Source organism: Balaenoptera acutorostrata, chromosome 17, assembly GCF_949987535.1.
Source record: "Balaenoptera acutorostrata chromosome 17, mBalAcu1.1, whole genome shotgun sequence".
Lineage (NCBI taxonomy): Eukaryota > Metazoa > Chordata > Mammalia > Artiodactyla > Balaenopteridae > Balaenoptera > Balaenoptera acutorostrata.
Window position 1 is genome coordinate 53042182 of NC_080080.1, and position 19935 is coordinate 53062116.

Sequence of the window (19935 nt, forward strand, 5' to 3'; positions counted from 1 at the left end):
TGACTGGGATTGCATTGAATATACAGCTCAATTTAGAGAAAACTGACATATTTACAATATTGAGTCTTCCAATACATAACATGGTATATCTCTCCACTTACTAAAGTCTTCTTTAATTTTTCTGAGCAATGTTTTAAGTTTTTAGTGTAGAGTTCCTACAGGCCTTTGGCTAAATTTGCTCATTTTTTTGATGCTTTAGTAAATGAAACTTTGAAATTTCAATTTCTAACTGTTTGCTGCTAGCATATAGAAGATATACAAATGATTTTTAAAATCACTGACCTTGTACCCTACAGTCTTATTAAATTCACTATTATTTCTAGTAGTTTTTTGGTAGGCCCCTTAGGATTTTCTAAGTCAACAATCATGTTATCATCTGTGAATAAAGGCAGTTTTACTTCTTTTCAATCTTTTTTGCTTTTTGCATCTACTTTTGCCTTACTGCATTGGCTCAGGAATCTGGTACAATGTAGAACAAAAGTGGTGAGAGTGGACATCTTTGCCTTGTTCCCAATCTCAATGAGAAATATTCAAGGTATCACCATTAAGAATGATGTTAGGGTTTATCTTTTTTGTTGATGCCCTTTATCAAACTGAGAAAGTTGCCTTCTATTCCTAGTGTGATGAGAGTTTTTTTTATAAAGAATGACTGTTTTATCTTCTTAAAGTTAAAACAGATTTTAACCTGTAAAAAGGGGCATGGCATGATTATGAATAACCATTATTTTGGATAATGGTGTGAATATCCCTTACTGTGGTATTATTCATGGTTAAGAGAGACAATGAATGGGAGTAGAAGAATAAGAGGAGAAAAGTCAAGGCAAAGCAAAACAAAACAACACAAATGTCCATTTTCTCACAGCTCTGTACTATGAGCTAAAGGTAAATCAGTAATCAATAAGGGCTTTAGTCTCCTTCTCTGTGTAAGGAAATTATCATATGGCCAAACTATTTCACAAGGCTCTATGTAAAGACTGTAAACGCTGCCAAGGGTGATATAAAGTATGCACCTATTAATATCCTTCTCGATTTACTGTTTCAGTTTCATCTCAGCTCTAATGTCAGGCTCTTGCCGTAACATCCCTCTTTCACTGAGTGGGCCTGTAAAGCAGGAGTTCTTAATCAGGGGTATGGAATATTTTAGGTATATACATTTCGAGTATACAGAGTTGTTTAATTTTCTTCAGATTCTTAATGAAGTCGGTGATTTAAAATATGATTAATACTACTCTAAAAAGTATCTTCCATTCTACTAATGCATTTCTGCTAATTTGTGTAAGCAAGCTATTAAGAGATGTTAACCAGGTTTACAGAGTCTACATGTAATTCAGGCTCAGAGTCCTGATTTTCATATACTTCCCACGTCAGAGTTTCTAGAAGGCTAATTCCTACATAGGGATATTACTGTATAAAATTTAAAATGCTAATTTTTCATATGCACATTTGATTACACGAACAAACCAAGTTTGTTAATAGAGAACCAAAGATGGCTGAAGTTAAAATACTGCCCCCCAAAGGAGGTGGGGGGAAATGCAAACACCTTCCTAACGCCCTGCCTGTGTTCTAATCTATGTGGAGAAGACTTGGAGAATTCACAATAACTAATCACTAGGGAAATACAAATCAAAACCACAGTGAGCTATCACCTCACATCCATTAGAATGGCTATTATTAAAAACAAAAACAGAAAATAACAAGTATAGGCAAAGATGTGGAAAAGTTGGAAGCCTCACATACTTTTGGTGGGAATGTAAAATGGTGCTGCCGCTATGGAAAACAGTGTGGCAGTTCCTCAAAAAGTTAACTAGAGAATTACCATATGATCCAGCAATCCCACTCCTGGGCATATATTCAAAAGAACTGAAAGCAGGGTCTCAAAGTGATATTTGTACACCCATGTTCATAGCAGCATTATTCACAATAGCCAAAAGGTGGAAGCAACCCAAAAGACCCATTGACTGATGAATGGATAAACAAAATGTGGTATATATGTACAATGGAATATTATTCAGTCTTAAAAAGGATAGAAATTCTTACATATGCTACAATATGGATGAACCATGAGGACATTATGGTAACTGAAATAAGCCAGTCACAGTAAGACAAATACTGTATGATTTCACTTATATGAGGTAACAAGAGTTAGTCAAACTCCGAAACAGGAAGTAAAATGGTAGTTGCCTGGGGCTGGGGAGGAAGGGGAAATGGGGAGTTGTTTAATAAGTATAGAGTTTCAGTTTTGCAAAATGAAAAAGTTCTGGAGATTGGTTGCACAATACTGTGAATATACTTAACATTACTGAACTGTACACTTAAAAACATTCAAGATGGTAAATTTTATGTTGTGTGTATTTTATCACCAAAACAAAAAGGAGAGAAAAGAAAAGAAAGAAAAAAAGCATTTCTGATATATTGTACTTCTAACAATTCTAAAGTACAGTTAAGACCACTAAGAACTCATGACTTAGAAATCTAATCTTTGGGGTAACTCACTACTAAACCAGGAGTTCCCCAAATTATTAATAAGGTTGCACTCACTCTTTAGGAGCCCTAACAGTTGGCATTGATTGATGATTCTGTGCTCATGACATCAGCACATGTTGGAGAACTTAAGACCCTTACCCAATGCTGGGATTTTAGTACGCCCTGAACATTTGGATGAATGAGAGAGAATTGAAGATTGTGCCACAGGATTTTAAAACCTGTGGACATTCTTTTGTAAAAGTGTAACAACAGTTCCTCCTCCCATTAACATTCCCTATAATAGCATAATAAAAGATCCTAACCTCCAATTCTTTTTCATCAAAGTACTGCAGCCACTGAAGGGGAACAACCTCATTAAAACCATCCAGGAAAGCTTTGGTCTGTTCTTGTACTCCTCGAGAAAAACGCCACTCTGTCATTAAACTGAAAATAAAGATGGTATTTAAAAACAGGTAATTTGTATGTGAGGTAAAAGGCTAAAAACACAGAGTACTTCTTAACCATCATTAAAAAAGAAAGTGAAGAAAATCAGTATGCTGTATGAATCGTAGAATTCAAGAGAACACAGTTTCAAAACAGAAGTTGTGGTGAGCACTAGTAAGAGTAAGTTAAAAAGGGGAAGTGAGATGGAATAGGAAATGAGCGTTAGAGTGCTTAGGCAGGGGTGGCTCCAGACTTGGTTTTGCTACGATCGAACAGAGCACCTCTGTCTCCTCATCTAGAAATGAAGAGGCTGCACGGGCTTTGTACATTCCTTTTTTAGCACCAATGGTCTCTGATTTTTGATCGGGACAAAGGTAGGATGCATACAGCAGGTGGCAGTGGGAAAGTGAAGGTCATCATACATACTCTTATTTCAAGAACACTGGTACTGTTGAGAAGAACTTAAATGTATGTCAGAGGCAAGGGAACTGGGGTGGGTTTTTTTGTTTTTTTACTACATTTGATTTTTGAGCGGTGTCAGAGCATGTTTATGAATTGAGAGGAAGGGCTTCCCTGGTGGCGCAGTGGTTGAGAATCTGCCTGCCAATGCAGGGGACGTGGATTCGAGCCCTGGTCTGGGAAGATCCCACATGCCGCGGAGCAACTAGGCCCATGAGCCACAACTACTGAGCCTGCACGTCTGGAGCCTGTGCTCTGCAACAAGAGAGGCCGCGATAGTGAGAGGCCCGCGCACCGCGATGAAGAGTGGCCCCTGCTTGCCACAGCTAGAGAAAGCCCTCACACAGAAACGAAGACCCAACACAGCCATAAATAAATAAATAAATAAATAAATAAATAAATAAATAAATAAATAAATAAATAAAAGATTTAAAAAAAAAAAAAAAAAGAATTGAGAGGAAGACTGAGTAGAGAGAAAATGATTAAAAAGGATAAGTGAAAGAGGGAATGAATGTGGAACATCTTCCCAGAGGTGCAAACAAGGGATAAAGGTAAGGGTATAGATAGTTCTAACATGCTCTAGTAGTTATAGAAATTAAGGTCAATCAGGTAATCACCTTACCCAATATATTCATCTTTATTCTCCTCCGTCACCAGGATATTTGAACCTCCCAACTTCAGGTCATGTGAAGTAACTTTTCCCAAAATCTCCATGTCAACAGAAAAGTACATTTCTAAGCCACATTCTTCAATGTTGTTGTCTCTGGGTGATATAAATATATACAACCACTAATTAACAAAATATGTAAAACTGATTTCATGAAAATACCTTATTGAAAGATAAATCTTCAAACCTTATCCAGATAAGGGAATTATAAAATTCAGTATCAATAGATTCCAAATCCTTAATAGTCAGTTTTTTACTTAGCATACGCTTGTAGAAGGGTAAAGAGAAACCAGTATCAATGAACTTTCCATGAAAAAGTGCCTGCCAAGAAAAACAAAAAATGTTATTTAAAAAATTACAAAGTAACAATTTTCTTATTCAGAGCACAATGATAACAGAGAAATCATGAGGCTTTACAGGCAAAAAAAGTAATAAGTAATCAGCATAAAGCATGAAAACTAAAATATTATATAAAATGCTAAGTATGAAAAACAAATTTACAGAGTTAAAACAGCATCTCTTTAACTGAGGTCAAACACTTAGCTCTATCATGTCCTATCCAAAACTGTAAAAGAGGATGACAGTGGAGCTTTATCAAACCCCCACTCTTTCTAATATGTTTCACGAATTACATTAACCCCACTGGATGGAGAAATGAAGGCATCTCAGGGCCCCCGTGCATGCACCTGGAAAGACCCCACCCCCGCTTTCTTATCCCACAGTTGCCTAAGAGATATTCAAGACTAACCCCGTCATGCCTTCACTCCTATTCACAAGAGTCAACGCAGGAAGTCCCAGACCTGCAGTACCTTGACTCTCACCACCATTTGCCTGTCCACTTTGATATCTGATTCCATGTCTCTCATCTCCCCAAACTCTCAAAACCATCTACTGTGTTTTGCCCTCTGAAGCTCATGATCCATCGTATTAGCAAAATCCCCCACATCCTCCACTCATTCTTTGAAGATCCTTTAGCATCTTGCTGTAACACAAATCTGGCATTTTTCTGAGGACCCTGCTTCCTTTCAAATCCTCTCAGAGGGGTGGCTGTTTCTCTCCTATCCTCCCTCATGTCACCAGGCCTAGGAATGGGGTGTGTGTTGCTTCTCGTTACTAACGTCACCTCCCTAACCCGCCCCAGCTTTCAAGCCCATGCCACCCCACTGCCTTCGTGGCTCACCAGCCCCCGCCTCCTTGCTGCAGTCATCCTTAGGTCTCCGGGTTTCTCCCCTTTACTCCTTCAATGCTGTGTTTTTAGACATGACCACCATCATTTTGAAGATTTCAACATCTACACTGATGATTCTTTTACTACCCTGGCGTTATAGTCCTTTCCAAGATCTTAGTCTTTAACTTAGCTAAACATTCTCAACACCATACCCTAGGCACTGTGATTGCTAGCTGCAATCCTGCATAAACTCAGTTCCAAACACCTAATTTTCCAGCTCACTGCCCTTAGTAGTAACACCAGCAACGTTTGACTCCACTGGGATCTAAAAATATCAGGGAACCTGTTACCTTATCACTCTCTCTCTCAGCCCCCTCGTGAAGTTCTCTCTCCCCTTACTCAGTTTAGATTCCATCTTCAATCACTAAAGTTACTCGCTTGTACCTTCAAATCCTGTCTCCCTGGTATAAAAATACAATACATCAATACCTTTGTATTTCTGGCAAAATCCAAAGCCTAGCTACGTACAACTGTCCCCCCACTCCATGCCTATGCCTGGGCAGTGGAACATGCCAGAAGTGAACATGCAACCATGCTGACTGGTTCATGACCAACGCCCTCAAGTGGGAGCCCACTGCATTCAGTCTCCCGCTCTCCTAGACGACTATTTCATTCCTCAAGTACCTCCTCTCTCTGAGCTAATGATCTTGCTTTGTATTTCACTGAGGAAACAGAGCCATCATAAGAGAACTTTTGTGTGTTCCACCACATCTGCTCACTAACAGCATCTGAATCTATGTACTCTTATTATGGAGAAGCTCTCTATTACTTCTCTGTGCACTAAACAGATCTCCTCCTTGCTCTCCTATTCAAGGTCATTGCTCCCATATTCCCTATCTCGTTGACCTCCTCAAATTCTTTCTTCTCTTACTTATCATCATCAGCATATAAATGTTTTATCCTCCTCCTATTCTTGGTTCCTTACGTACTTCTGGTTACTGCCCAACTTCTCTATAATCCTTTATAGCAAGCTTCTTTAAAAAGATCTGCTTATATTTGCTGTCTCCATTTCTCCTTCCATTCTCTCTTGATTTCACTCCCTCCAATCTTTCCTCTCCACTGCCCCTGAATATCATTCACCTGGCCAAGTCAAACGGTTACTTCTCAGACCTCATCTTGCTCAGCCTACCAGCAGTGGACACAGTTGACCACTCCTTCCTTCTTGAAACACACTTCCTTCTTCCTTTGTCTTCTGGAAACCGTTCTTATTTGATTCTCCTATCTCCTCCTCTGCCTCAGCTCTTTTGCTGGTTTCTTCTTATCTCCCCAATTTACATGTCCTTAAACATCTTCTCTGTCCACTTATTCTTTAAATGGTCACACGCCTTACCTAGATATCCCCTCATGGCCAGCCTTGTACATCCAACTACCTATTCTACATCTCCACTTGAGTGTCCGCAGGCATCTTAAACAAGCTGAATTCCAATTCTGGACTCCCTCCACCCCCCACATGTCCTCTTGCCACAACCCTGCCGTCCTGGGAAATGGCAACTGCAGACAGCTTGGTGCCGTACTTGACTCTCTCTCACACCCTCTCACACCCTGCATCTAAATGGTCAGGAGACCCTGTTGGCTCCTGCAGAATATATCCAGAATCCAAAGCACGCCTCACTACCTCCGCTGCTATACCATTCAAGTCCAAGCCACTACTGCCGCTCACCTGGGTTGCTGCAAGTGGTCTTCCTGCTTCTCCTCCTGCATTCCTCTGCCCTCAACTATAGTCTCTTTCTACAAAGCAGGAAAGTCAGCTTAATAAAACCTAAGTCACATTATGTTACTTAGATTATGTCACTCCCTGCTCAAAACGCTTAAGGGAATTTCCCAAAGATTCCACACACTACCTCTCAACCTCATCTCCTACCACATTCACTCTCAGATACTCTGCTCCAGCTATGACATTTTTCATTCAAAAACGTACTTCCACCCAAGACCCATTTTTCTTGCTGTTCCCTATGCCTAGAATATTGTTCTCCAAAATATTTGCATGATTCAAACCCTTACTTTCTTCTTATTTCTGTTCATGTGTTACCCATCAGAGGCCTCCTCTAATCATATTAAATAAAAGAGCAACACTGCCTTTGCTTCAGTGCCTACTTATTTATTCTTTGCCTCCCTCTAACAGAATTTAGATCCCTGAGAACAGGGACTGTGTCTTTTTTTCATGGTTTCATCCCTCTCATACTATGATGCCACAGAAGGCACTCAATAAATATTTGCGGAGTGAATGAACAGACAATAAAGTGCAAATAAATAAATACAAACACTTCTCAAGAAGGCCATAGTCCCACAAGACCTTCTGCAAAGCTCTGAAAATTCCAAAAACATTAATTGAGTTCAATTATTATACAACTCAGATTTTCCTGTTATAGAAAAGTGGTCGTACTATAATTAGGCTTAAATGAAAGGACTTTTAAAGACCAAGTGGCTATACCAATAATCTTCATATTCATAATCTTGATTTCACACAGGTACTCAAAAAATAAACTATATATTGATACTCTCTGGGCAAACTTCCTTGGTAAGAAAATTTGTCAACACACATAATCAAGGATAATGCATATAATTTTTTATAAAGTCCTCTCTAAAATACTTTTGAAATAAGCAAAGTTTAAATAAATAAATAGGTAATGGAAAGTCAGGACTCACCATAGCAATAAAGCGACCAATGAAACAGAAGTATGAAAGATGGTCTGGATTAATGGTTGATGCTGGATTTATCTGTAGACAGTAGTTGTTCTTGCCAGCATACTCAAACAAGCAATACATGGGGTTCAAAACTTCATGTGAAAGCAAGAAAAACCATTCTCTACAAGAAAATAGGTCAACATTATTTTTAGCACCCATATGTATGAATTTAAAAACAGATCTTAAATACATCCATACATACATCATACCTCTGCTCAACAGCCTTTAACAACTCCGCTGTCCAATTCCTTAGCCCTCTATTTAAGTTTCTCTGCAATGTAGCCCTCCATTCCAAGTTACCTACCAGTTCCTGAGTTGCCAGACTATAAACTTGGTGTTTCTGACATATAGTGTGCTTCTTCCTATGCCATATTTTTGTTAGTGTATGAATCCTCCACGTCAACTCAGCCTTTGGGGATCCCACTTTCTCTTTCAAGTCCAGCTTAGATCAATTCCACTTTAGCAATTTTTTGAAGCAATTTTCAGTGTATTTCAGTGTCTCAGTCACTGAATACTTTGTGGTAACAACCTCACAACAGTAGTCATTTTTCTGCACTTGACTGGCCCACTTGACCACTACATCCACCAGACTGTAAGCTCCTCAAAAACAAAAGCCATACCTCTATATATTTTTTATATCTTTAACTCTCATAGGCATCCTACAACCTATATGCAATAGGTTTTAATAAATATTTGCTGGTGATACTGAGATACACAGCACTGCTGCTATGGAACAGTTTTAATTTTTTTTTGCCACTGCATTAAAAATGGAACTAAAATTTTAAAAGATGAAATCTTTAAATGTGATAGGCATTCTCTAACTTACTACCACCTAGTTTGCCTCATTTAAAAAAGTCCAGTATACAAAACCCAACTAGATAAAAGATTAACAATTTATATTACACAATAAACTCAATTTGCAAAGACTCTCTTCAACAGCAATTTCTTCTAATGCAGGGTTCCAAACTCAAATGTCTACAGGTATCAGTAAGTGAGTACAAGGGGCTTCCTTCTCTGCATGGGCTGACATTCTCTACTTAGCCACAACTCCCTATTCCTCATTGTATCCCTGATAAAAGTTATCATCAGTCTTAAGGAAGAATTACTTCCAGGCATATAATCATAGTCATTAGACAACTTGGCAGTGGTGGGCAGGAAGTGAAAAAGAGTGTATGCTACCCTATAGGGGAAGAAGCTACTCTGATTCAGTCAATTGATGCCATGTGAGAAGGTGGGGCAAGTGATTTTAAAGATAAGCCAGAAATCTTGATTCACAGGCAAAATCTAGTGATTTCCTTTAATGTCGTTAAATAATGTAAAAAAAATTAAAATCACAATGGGGGGCCATCACTGTGCAGGCTAGATCTGGCCTGGCAGCCTGTTTACAAATGTTTTTCTAAAACTTTTAAAACACAATCTTGGAAACTTACGGAAGGGTAGAGAAGGGGGTCTAAATCAACTGAAAAATGATAAACACCAATTTATAAAACGAAATCCAGTCCCAACATAAGTAGCTGAACCAAGTCAACTTCACACTGTAATGAGGCAGAAGTAAGACATGTACCCAGGGAAGAGGACAGAACAGATCTAGTGAGAATGTGTTTAGACACAAAAACTAGAAATAAAATTCCCAGTTGTTGCAGATCACTTTTAGCAAACAACAGCCCAGAGAAAACTGAGTAAATTCAAAAAAAGAATGACTACAACATGGCATCTAACCTATACTCTAATGGTAAGAAAAAAGAAGGAAAAATTCTAACTAGCAAGAGGCAAAGAGTTCCCTTTTAACATATTCTTCCATATACTCTCAAATGAACTAAAGAGTTACAAGAGGTTGAAAAAATTATTAGACGACAAATGAGCTAGCAGAGCCTAGAGAAGAAAACAGTAAAACCACTAACAGTGAAAAATCACATTAGAAGCAGCAAAATGTAGGGCAGTACTGCAAACAGTGACATGAGGATAGGCTTCAGAAAAATCAAAACAAAATGAAAAAGCACAAAGATAAAAATGATCAGAGAAAAGTTGACAGACATGTAAGACTGACAAAGGAGATTCCACATACCCATGATTGATGTTTCTGAAGAAAAATGGAACAAATGGAACAGAAAAAATATTCAAAGACATAATAGAAGAAAATTTCCCTTAAATTAAGGAAGATCTTAATATGTTTCTAAAAAAAGATATAAAACAACCAACAATGAAATTAATGAACTTCAAAGAAAAGGCCTATGTGGGCACCCAGAGGAAAAAGCTTCCTACAAGGTGCTGGCCTCCCACTTCACAGTGCTTACATTCAATACTAGAAGACAGGAAAACAATGTCTACAGAGTACTGGAGGAACTAGTGTTGTGTGAGAAACTTATATCTAGTGAAGTTGTTGTTTAAATACAAAAGCAACAGAAAACACGTTCTCAAGCATGAAAAACTACAGGAATAGATCACCCTTGTGAACTCCTGACTAAACCAAAACCAATACATGAATCAAAATAAAGAATTTGGGAATAAGAAAAACATGGTGTGGAGTAACTGACTGCATACATTATATGCATTAAAACCATCAAAATATAAAATAACGCCCAAACAGTTAAGGTAAAAAAGGGTTCAGATAAGAATGTGACTGTTATAAGTCAGACACTGTAAAAATAATACCGTATTTCATTTCTAAGATATACCTTTCTTTTTAATGTCTGAACATTTCTGAAATTGAGACAAATCACAATAGATGTGATATGAATATCCACTGTGACAGGTAGTGTTTCTTTTCTGAAAAAACTTAATAATGTTTTAGATGAGAAAATATGTTAATACAACCAGTTCTGATAATCCCACATATATACCTCCACCAGTTGTACCTAGTCCCATATCTCTTTTTAAAAGCCAGCTGTACTAAAATTGTGATTATGTAATTCTGTACACCTGTGAAATATGAGTTCAAAAAGAGAGTTGTTTCTATGAAAAGTTTAATACTTTGCAAATATTTAATGAAAGTGTTTTACAAAAAAATAAATTGCTGTCAAATTAGGTTTGGGCAAAGCAACTGAGGGGAAAAAATTAAATAAAAAGGATTGCCCATTCTTATTGTTTCACAAGTGCCTGTTAACAATATACTTAGTGAATGTGGAAAACTTTATTCTCAGAAGGACTCAAACTGGATTAAAAACACAAACATAAAACCAGCATAAATTGATATAATAGCAAAGAATAAGAAACAACCTTATGGATGCTGATCCATTAATTATGCTATCTCCAGACAACAGAGTACTGTGCAACCATTACTATTAGCTCTATATGTGATATGGAAAGATGTCTATGATATACAAAATAACAAAATCAAGCTGCTATATTGTGCATACTGTATGATCAATTCTGTTTAAAAAAACAGCAAATATGTATGATATCACACATATATTCAAATTTATATACAGTTGACCCTTGAAAAACATGCTTTTGAACTTTGTAGGTCCCCTTATATGTGGATTGTTTTCAATAAACATAGTACCTGTATTTTCATTTTACAAATCTTTAAATTAACTAAGTGTGGGGAAAAGTTTGTGTTCAATTAGAGATAACAGTGTGTGGAATCAAAAGAACTAGGGTTCGAGTCCAGATTCTATCCAAACTGCTTCAGCTTCCTGCCCTTGGGTGAGTCACTTATCAATTCCTCTGTTTTGTTTTGTTTTTAATTGAAATATAGTTGATTTACAATATTGTGTTAGCTTAAGGTGTACAGCAAAGTGATTCAGTTATATTTTTTTCAGACTATATTCCATTATAGGTTTGTATAAGATACTGAATATAATTTCCTGTGCTATACAGTAAATCCTTGTTGCTTATCTATTTTATGTATAGTAGTTTGTATCTATTAATCCCATACTCCTTTGTTTCTGAAGCAGAGACAGCAGTACGCAGATTTTTGACACTGTAGGGGTCGGCATCCCTAACCCCCATGTTTTCAAGGGTCAACCAAATAGGCAGAGAAAATGTACAGGGTAACCAACATAATAATAATAATGGTTACTGCTAGACTTATGTGAATATTTCAATTTTTGTTTTTAAAAATAATTTTGCATTGCTGTTGAAAAAATGTATCATTTCAAGAATATATCCACTGCACACAATGGAGATACACTTATTTCAAAGCAGATACGTTTTTTATTTTACCTTGCTAGACCACCATAATCAAGTCCTTCTTCTCCTCTAAATATTACATATAATCGCCTCCTCAAGTCATAGGGTTTTAATGCCATAATCTAATTAAAAACAAAAACAAGGATATTTAATCACTCACGTATAACACAAGTTTCCTCCAAAACAATTTTATTTAAATTTCATCTGTATTTTCAAAAATTACACATTTCCTTACCTCATACAACAATGCTTTTAACTCAAGAGATAACTGGTTTGTTCCACAAACTAGCAAAGATGTATCTTACTCTCCTAAGCTTTCTCTGATACACTTTCATAAATCTCTTTCCCCTCTTCTGGTATTAAATGGTAGTTCTACTTTGGGTTAGTAGCAAGAGAGGAACAGTTTGACACAGAAAAGTTTTTAAGGTTAGAAAATATTCCCTCCTCTGTCACTCTCCAAATTTTACCAGAATCTTGTAAAAGGTGACTTGTAAATTTTTTTGACTAGCAACACTTAATGAGAAGCAAAAGTTATTGCCCTGGGTCCTGCTTATACCACACATTCCATTTCTCAGTAGGAATGGAACTCAGCTATTGTGAAGAATTATTTATAAGATTATAAATTTAAGCATAAAAAAGTATATCTTAAAATAGTATCTATACCAAATTTTTATAATCCTTAAAGGCTTATACTAAGGTTACTAGTAAATAGGCTTTACTTCTGGATAAAAATGAATTACTTCCCAAAGCCAAGACTGGTCTGGGTTGGGGCACAGCTCACCAGCAGGCCTCCACTTCACAGGAAGTCATTGGCTCAGTCTTGCACAGCACGATTCTCCCCAAGCCAGGGGACAAAGCAAAGTAAAATCTACCATGAATTTAGATGTGCACTTACTTACTAAAACAAAGTTCACACAGAGCTTGGGACTAGCTAAGAATTTATCAACTCAAACCAAAAAAAGTTTTGATAATAAACAGCTATATTAGTATCTTGTCCAAACACTCCAACAGCTATTAAAATGAAGCTAGGGTTTGAACATCACTGACTTGAGAGAGTTGTTATTCCATTTTGGCTTGTATACATAAAAGTCCCTATGTACCTGTACACAAAGGGAATTTTAGTTCATCATTGTAATACTTCGGGAGAGGACTGAGAAGAAAAATTCTCGACCTCACCAGAAAAAAAAGAACTGACAATATTTTGACTTTTCATCTTTATTCAGTAGATGATGATTCAGGAAAGATAGACCTATTACATTCATTTATTCATGCACAGAATGTTTATTAATACCTGCTATGTGCAAGACACTGTTCTAGGTACTGTGCACAGCAGCAGTAAATTTAAGAGCTGTGATCTCTTGGAGCTTCATTCTATTAAGGGAGATAAACGAAGTGTGTCAGGCAGTGTTAAGTGTTAATAAGAATGAAGTACCATAAATGGCTAGAATGGCACTGTGAGGGAGGTGAGCAGAGAACTGCCATCTTAAATGGAGTGCTCCGACAAGGTCTGAGATCATGACGCTTAAACAGAAACCGAGAGGAGGTGAGAATTAACATTAGGATTATTAGAGGAACATTTAAATGGAATACAGTACCTATACCAATCTAATTTTAAATAGTTTAGTAGCATTATCATGTCTTTTTTGTTTGAGTTAATAAAGTCTTAGAAAAGTAAATAAGTGTCAAAATGTGTCAACTTGTTCCATAAGCTCTTTAAGCTTTCTTTTAGTAATCTAATTCATGGCAGGATGATTTTGTCTCTCAGCCTAGGTACCTGTGCCTGCAAAATGGAGATAATAACAGGAGCTATCTCAAAGGGATGTTGTGAGGATGAAGTAAATGAAATGATAAATCCAAGGTGCCAGTGCTAAGCATATGGCAGTCACTCAATACATGATGGGGTTTATTATGACTATTATTGTAATGGACACTCAGTAAGTGGTAGTCATTGTTACAGTTGTGTTCTGAATGGTTTAACATTTCTAAGCCCTAACTCCCTTTAGATATACAGAATACAGTGACTCAAGTTGTACAGTCTCTCTCAGTATCCGAGGTACATTGGTTCCAGGACACCCCCACAGTTACCAAAATATAAGGATGCCCAACCTATGCATATCTTCCCATATATTTTAAATCATCTCTAAATTACTTATAATACCTAATACAATATAAACACTACATGAATACAGGCATGCCTTGGAGATATTACAGGTTTGGTTCTAGACCACTGCAATAAAGAGAATATCAAAATAACTCAATCTACAAGAATTTTTTGGTTTCCCAGTGCATATAAAAGTCATGTTTACACTGTATTATAGTCTATTAACTGTGCAATAGCATTTTGTCTAAAAAGACAATGTACATACCTTAATTTAAAAATACTTTATTGTTAAAAAAAATGCTAACTATCATCTGAGCAAGTCATAATCTTTTGGCAATAGTAAATCAAAGATCACTGATCACAGATCACCATAACAAATTAATAGTAATGAAAAAGTGGAATATTTCAAGAAATTATGAAAATGTGACACAGAGACACCAAGTGAGCAAATGCTGTTGGAAAAATGGTGCCAAGAGACCTGCTCAACACAAGGCTGTCATAAACCTTCAATTTGTAAAAAACACAGTACCTGCAAAGCGAAACAAAGTAAAGCACAATAAAACAAGGTATGCCTGAATTTGCTGGCTGCAGAAAATTCAAATTTTGCCTTTCGAAACTTTCTGGAGTCCCCCCCCTTCCATGCCACCCTGGAATATTTTCTATCCACTGTTGGCTGAATCCATGGATGCTGTACCTGCAGATACAGAGGGCTGACTGTACAATTTTATTCTGATAACATCTTTCTTACCTGTTGAAAGGAATCTTCGAACAATGTCTGCCGGGACACATTGATCTTTACATGACTGGGTAGTGCATTAGACTAAAAACAAAAATAATATCATAATATCATGTAAGTTACAGGACATGTATTGGGTAAAGATAAAACTAAATGATTATGAACAGAAGATTTATTTACCACCGTAGTACCTGGCACAAATAACGGAAGTGAGCAAGTTTCCACCTAAAGCTGCGTTCATAAGCAATCTGTGGACCACCTTTAGTTCTAAAAAAAACCAAAAACAAACCATATGTTAATTCATAATAAAGCTAGATATTTAACATTTAGTATGAAATTGGAGTGTACCAGGATCCTACAAATGACCACAGGAGGGTTACTTGTTGGGACAGAAGTAAAGATATATTTAGTGGGCCAACAGAGACTTGAGCAATGAGGACACACAACATACACAAAGAGGGAGATCATGTGTATGGATGGATCTTTTGTAAAGAAAGTTAATTAATGTGCCAAAAGGATGTAACAGCAAACTTAAGAATTGTATGCAAGCAAAAGCATCTTTTGGAAAAAAAATGAAAACATTTATAGAAAAACAAAAACCGATTTGTCATTAGCATAACAAACTAAAGGGTAATAGTAAAAAATATTTTTTTAAGAAGAAGGGGTACAATCCCAGATAACAGAGTGGAGAAGCAGGAACAAAATTAAATATGTTGGTAACTCCAAATAAAAAAAAAATGTATAAAACAGTGATAGTATGTGATAGAATTTAAATATTTATGTATATGATACATAGTCATAGTTAGCTTAACAGGAAAGGTTTCCTCATATTTGGAAAACAAATATTAAAAGCCAGTACCATTTCAGACAAAAGTCATAAAACATAAATCGTATTCATCAGTTCATTCAGTCCCATGTAATTAATTCTTATTGATCCTGATCTCTTGTTAGCAGTTTATGAAGCCATCAGGTCTTCCACGAGAATTCTGTAACTTCTTACCCAGTTTGGTGGTATGATTTAAAAGTTATCAGAAACCTGTATTTGTAAAAAAGTCCTTTCTATGAACCTTCTTGAAGATCTTCATTTTTGTAAAAGCATCAGAGTAATATAAATGTCAAAGACTTAAAATGGCATGGTTAAAGACCTGATTACAATGCAACTGACCACGAAATTTGGTTATTTATGCAACATATAACATCTTAAGATAATAACTAAAATTATGACATAACATTATACCAGGACATATCCAATTTTAGGAACTGCATATAATTTCTAGAACATTTATATTAATAACATTTACCCATAATAACCTAAGAAGGTTTATCATCACTCATTTGACAATGCTTCCCATGTAATTCAACATACCAAATAAATCTAATTAGTTTAATCTCTCTCTTTGAGATGTTTCTGGGAACTTCTGTAACATCCCAAATTTAGCTAGAGGTCAAAAGAATCCTTTTAACACATTAAAGCTACCTTTCCATTGGGGGGAAAAAAATGTAAATCCACACAAAAATACTTTTGCCTGGCAAAAAAATATAAAAAAATAAATAAATAAAATAGATAATCAACAAGGGTACAGCACAGGGAACTCTACTCAATACTCTGTAATAACCTATATGGGAAAAGAATCTGAAAAAGAATAGATATATGTATATGTATAACTAAATCACTTTGCTGTACACCTGAAAATAACACAAAATTGTAAATCAAATGTATTCCAATATAAAATAAAATTTTAAAAAATTTTAAAGAGATATTAAAAAAAACCTGACAGATTTTCAAATAATCCAGCAGTCCTAATAGAGTACTGTAGGGGAAAAAAAATATTTCAAAGGGTTAATTCTCACTAACATATTGAGATTTACATTATTATTAGAAAACAAAAATAAACTGACATTAGGATTTGCAGGAATGTAGATTGCGGGGGAGGAAAAAACCAACAGGCATGATACATGTCATCATGTAGGCATGATACCTACAATATAAAAATATAAAACTGAATTTTGTTTTAACACCAGGACTGGCAACAGGAATTGTCTGTGGATGGTATATGTCTGTGGATGGTATATGTTGCTTTTTCTACACTTTTTGGGAGGTCATGGTTTCAACCGCATTTTAGATTTCAACCATATATTAGATTGCAAAAATAAAAAGCTATGTTATTAAAAAAAAAAAAGAAGTTAGTTAAATAAAATACTAAAGTCTACTACTGACTATTTCAAAGAAAACTTCTTGACAACTCTTAAATCCAAGGAGGAGAAAGGCTCTATAGATAGAAGAGACACGAAAGGAAATTCTACCACATCTTAAAACTAATCTGAAATCGAAACAAGTATTACTGGAGAGAGTAAGCAAAGCAAAATTGAGTTCCTAGGAAGAAGTGACATCCGGTCACCCAGTTCAGCTAGTCAGTGAGGGAAGAAGCAGGGTGGGTGGCATGTAGGGATAGGTTCTAGTCACATTGAGAAGGCCTGGGTCTTTTGTCTATTGAGTGATAGCCTAAGAGAGAGGCATAAAGAACTTTCACAGTCTTAGGGAACATTTTGGAATGGATGGAAAATGTTCTCTTTTGTTGTCAGGTTCAAGTGAATTCATTCAACAAATATTTACAAAATGCACAGTATGTACCTGGCACTATTCTAGATAGTGAGAGTATTATTGGTTAATAAAACAGATTAAAATACCTGTTTCTGTGCAGCCTATGTACTAGTGAAGGAGACAGACAAGAAACAGAATGAATAAGTATACTATCAATATATATTTAGTGTTAGAAGGGGATAAATATCTCACTACTCCCACTCCTCAAGAAGGAAGAAAAGGCAGTGTAAAAAGGACAAGGAGTGAAGTGGGGAAGAATTTTTAAATTGTGAAAAGAGTAAACAGAGTAGTGTTCACAGATAAAGCAGTATTTGAGCAAAAACATGGTGGGCATAAGCCATATAGACAATATTGAGGGAAACAGAATACCAAGCAGAGGAAATGAAAGCCCAGATGTGGAAGCCTCAGATATCTGAGGTACAGCTAAGTGGCCAGGGAAGCTGAAGCAGAGTGAATGAGAAGAAGTATCAGAGATGAGGTTGAAGAGATAATAGGGGTCAGATGCCATAAGGGCTTGGAGGCCACTATAAGTACTTTGCTTTTCACTCTGATTGAGATGGAAACCACTGAAGGGTTTTCTGCAAAGGAATAACTTTTTACCTAAATTAAAAGAAAAAAATTAAAAAGTCTTGCTGCTTTATGGAGAATAGTATTACATGAGGCGTGGGTAGAAAGCAGAGCAATACTTAGAGGCACCACTCCAAGTGAGAGAGCGTGGCAGCTTGGACCAAAGTGGTGGCAGCGGATGTAGCGAGACACAGCTGGTCCTGGACACCTTCTGAAGGTGCGGTAACTGGAGCTCTTGATGGACTGTACGTGAGTAAGAGAGAAAGAGTAGTCAAGGATAAGTCCAAGATTTCTGGCTCAAGCACACCTAAGAGTGGAGTTGCCTTCAACTGAGATGGAAATATCCCAGGTAGAACAAGCCTGATTGATGGCAGTTATCAGGAAAGAGTTATGAACAGAGTTATCAAGTAAGCAGCTGAATATACGAAATAAAATTTCAAGTGAAAAGTGAAAAGCTAGAGATAACATTTGTGAGTCATCAGCATATAGAAATGTTTTTAAAAGCATGACACTGGATAAGATTCACCAAGAGAATGAGCACGGACAGAAAAGAAAAGAGATCTAAGGACAGAGCTCTGGGTACTTCAATGTTAACAGGCTGAAAAGGAGGACCCCAAAAAACAGAGGAAGAAGTAAGACCAAAAAGGCAGAAGGAAATCATGAAAGTTGAGTCCCTGTACTATTGATACTTTTGCCAGGAGAGAGAAATTTTTGTCAAATCCTCCTTATTGTGTCAAAAGAGAACTGCAAAACAACCCCTCAACTATGTGGAGGTCACTGGTGCCCTTAGTAAGGTCAGGGTCAGTGAAACTTCCTTGTTGTCGGTCTGAGAGAAATCAGAAACAGCAGTATAGAGACAACTCCTTCAGTTAGTTTTCTTGTAAAGGGTGGCAATAAAAATGAATTTTCACTGAATGGATTTATAAGTTGAAGAGTTATGGCTTTCTACTTGTTCATTTTCAATCTAAGAGAATTAACAGATGATGAGAATAATTCATCAGAGAAAGATGGAGGATAGAAACATGATCACTGATGGAGCAGTTAATTGGAAAAGAGGGGGAAAGATCTAGTGTGTCACCAGAGGGACTGGCCTTTGATAGGAACAATGACAGTTCATCTTTAGAATGAAGAGGGAAGACAGATACTGATAGGTAGATAGATGTAATGGTAGGAATTTGTAAAAAACTTTATGGCTGCTTCTACTTTCTTAGTGATGCAAAGATATCACTGTTAAGAGCGCAGACTCTGCGGACAGACTGCCTTGGTTTGTAACCACTTCCATTACTTGCCGTCATGATTTTGCATAAGTTAGTTATGCTCCCTAAGCCTCAGTTTCTACACTTGGAAAATAACAGCATCTACCTCAAGGAAGTTTTGGAAGATAAAAAGCTAATTTATATAAAGTGCTTAGAAGAATCCTTGGCACATAGTAATCACTAAATATTTGCTATTGTTCTTATTAAGGAATTATGTGCCACAAATCCATTCTGTAATAAAGTAGAGCAAAGGCAGGTATACTAGGGTATTACTTGTGTAGACTTTCTTAATACACAAAGTAAAATTTGTTGCTAAACTTGACACTAAATTAGAAGTGAAACTTTATATCCTCATTAAACAGCATTTAAGAACTTCACTTACACAGATGACTTCCCATTGCGAGGATCTTTGAATGTTGTTGTTCTTGTATTATGATCAACAAAGTACCTAACGCCTTCCCGGGTATACCTAATTTCCCAGCCTTCTGGCAGGGGTTCTTCATTCTGTAAGCTAAAAGATAAAGTTACAATCACAAGGCGATCATTTTCTAGGTGCTAAAAATGTCTGAATCAAGGTTTACTTGATTCCATCTTCA

General features: G+C 36.5%; 1 protein-coding gene across 6 annotated transcripts in view; it reads right to left on the bottom strand.

The window, feature by feature from the left end:
• The window catches only part of WWP1 (WW domain containing E3 ubiquitin protein ligase 1), a 117458-nt gene that overhangs the window by 11891 nt on the left and 85632 nt on the right, over positions 1 to 19935 (bottom strand). For all 6 annotated transcript variants that reach the window (XM_057532204.1, XM_057532202.1, XM_057532199.1 and 3 more), the window contains 8 exons: positions 19722 to 19850; positions 15106 to 15181; positions 14927 to 14998; positions 12111 to 12199; positions 7908 to 8067; positions 4221 to 4354; positions 3989 to 4129; positions 2787 to 2907 (listed from right to left, as the gene is read on the bottom strand). In XM_057532204.1, coding sequence (XP_057388187.1) covers positions 2787 to 2907; positions 3989 to 4129; positions 4221 to 4354; positions 7908 to 8067; positions 12111 to 12199; positions 14927 to 14998; positions 15106 to 15181; positions 19722 to 19850 — 922 coding nt within the window. The remainder of the gene's footprint in view (positions 1 to 2786; positions 2908 to 3988; positions 4130 to 4220; positions 4355 to 7907; positions 8068 to 12110; positions 12200 to 14926; positions 14999 to 15105; positions 15182 to 19721; positions 19851 to 19935) is intronic.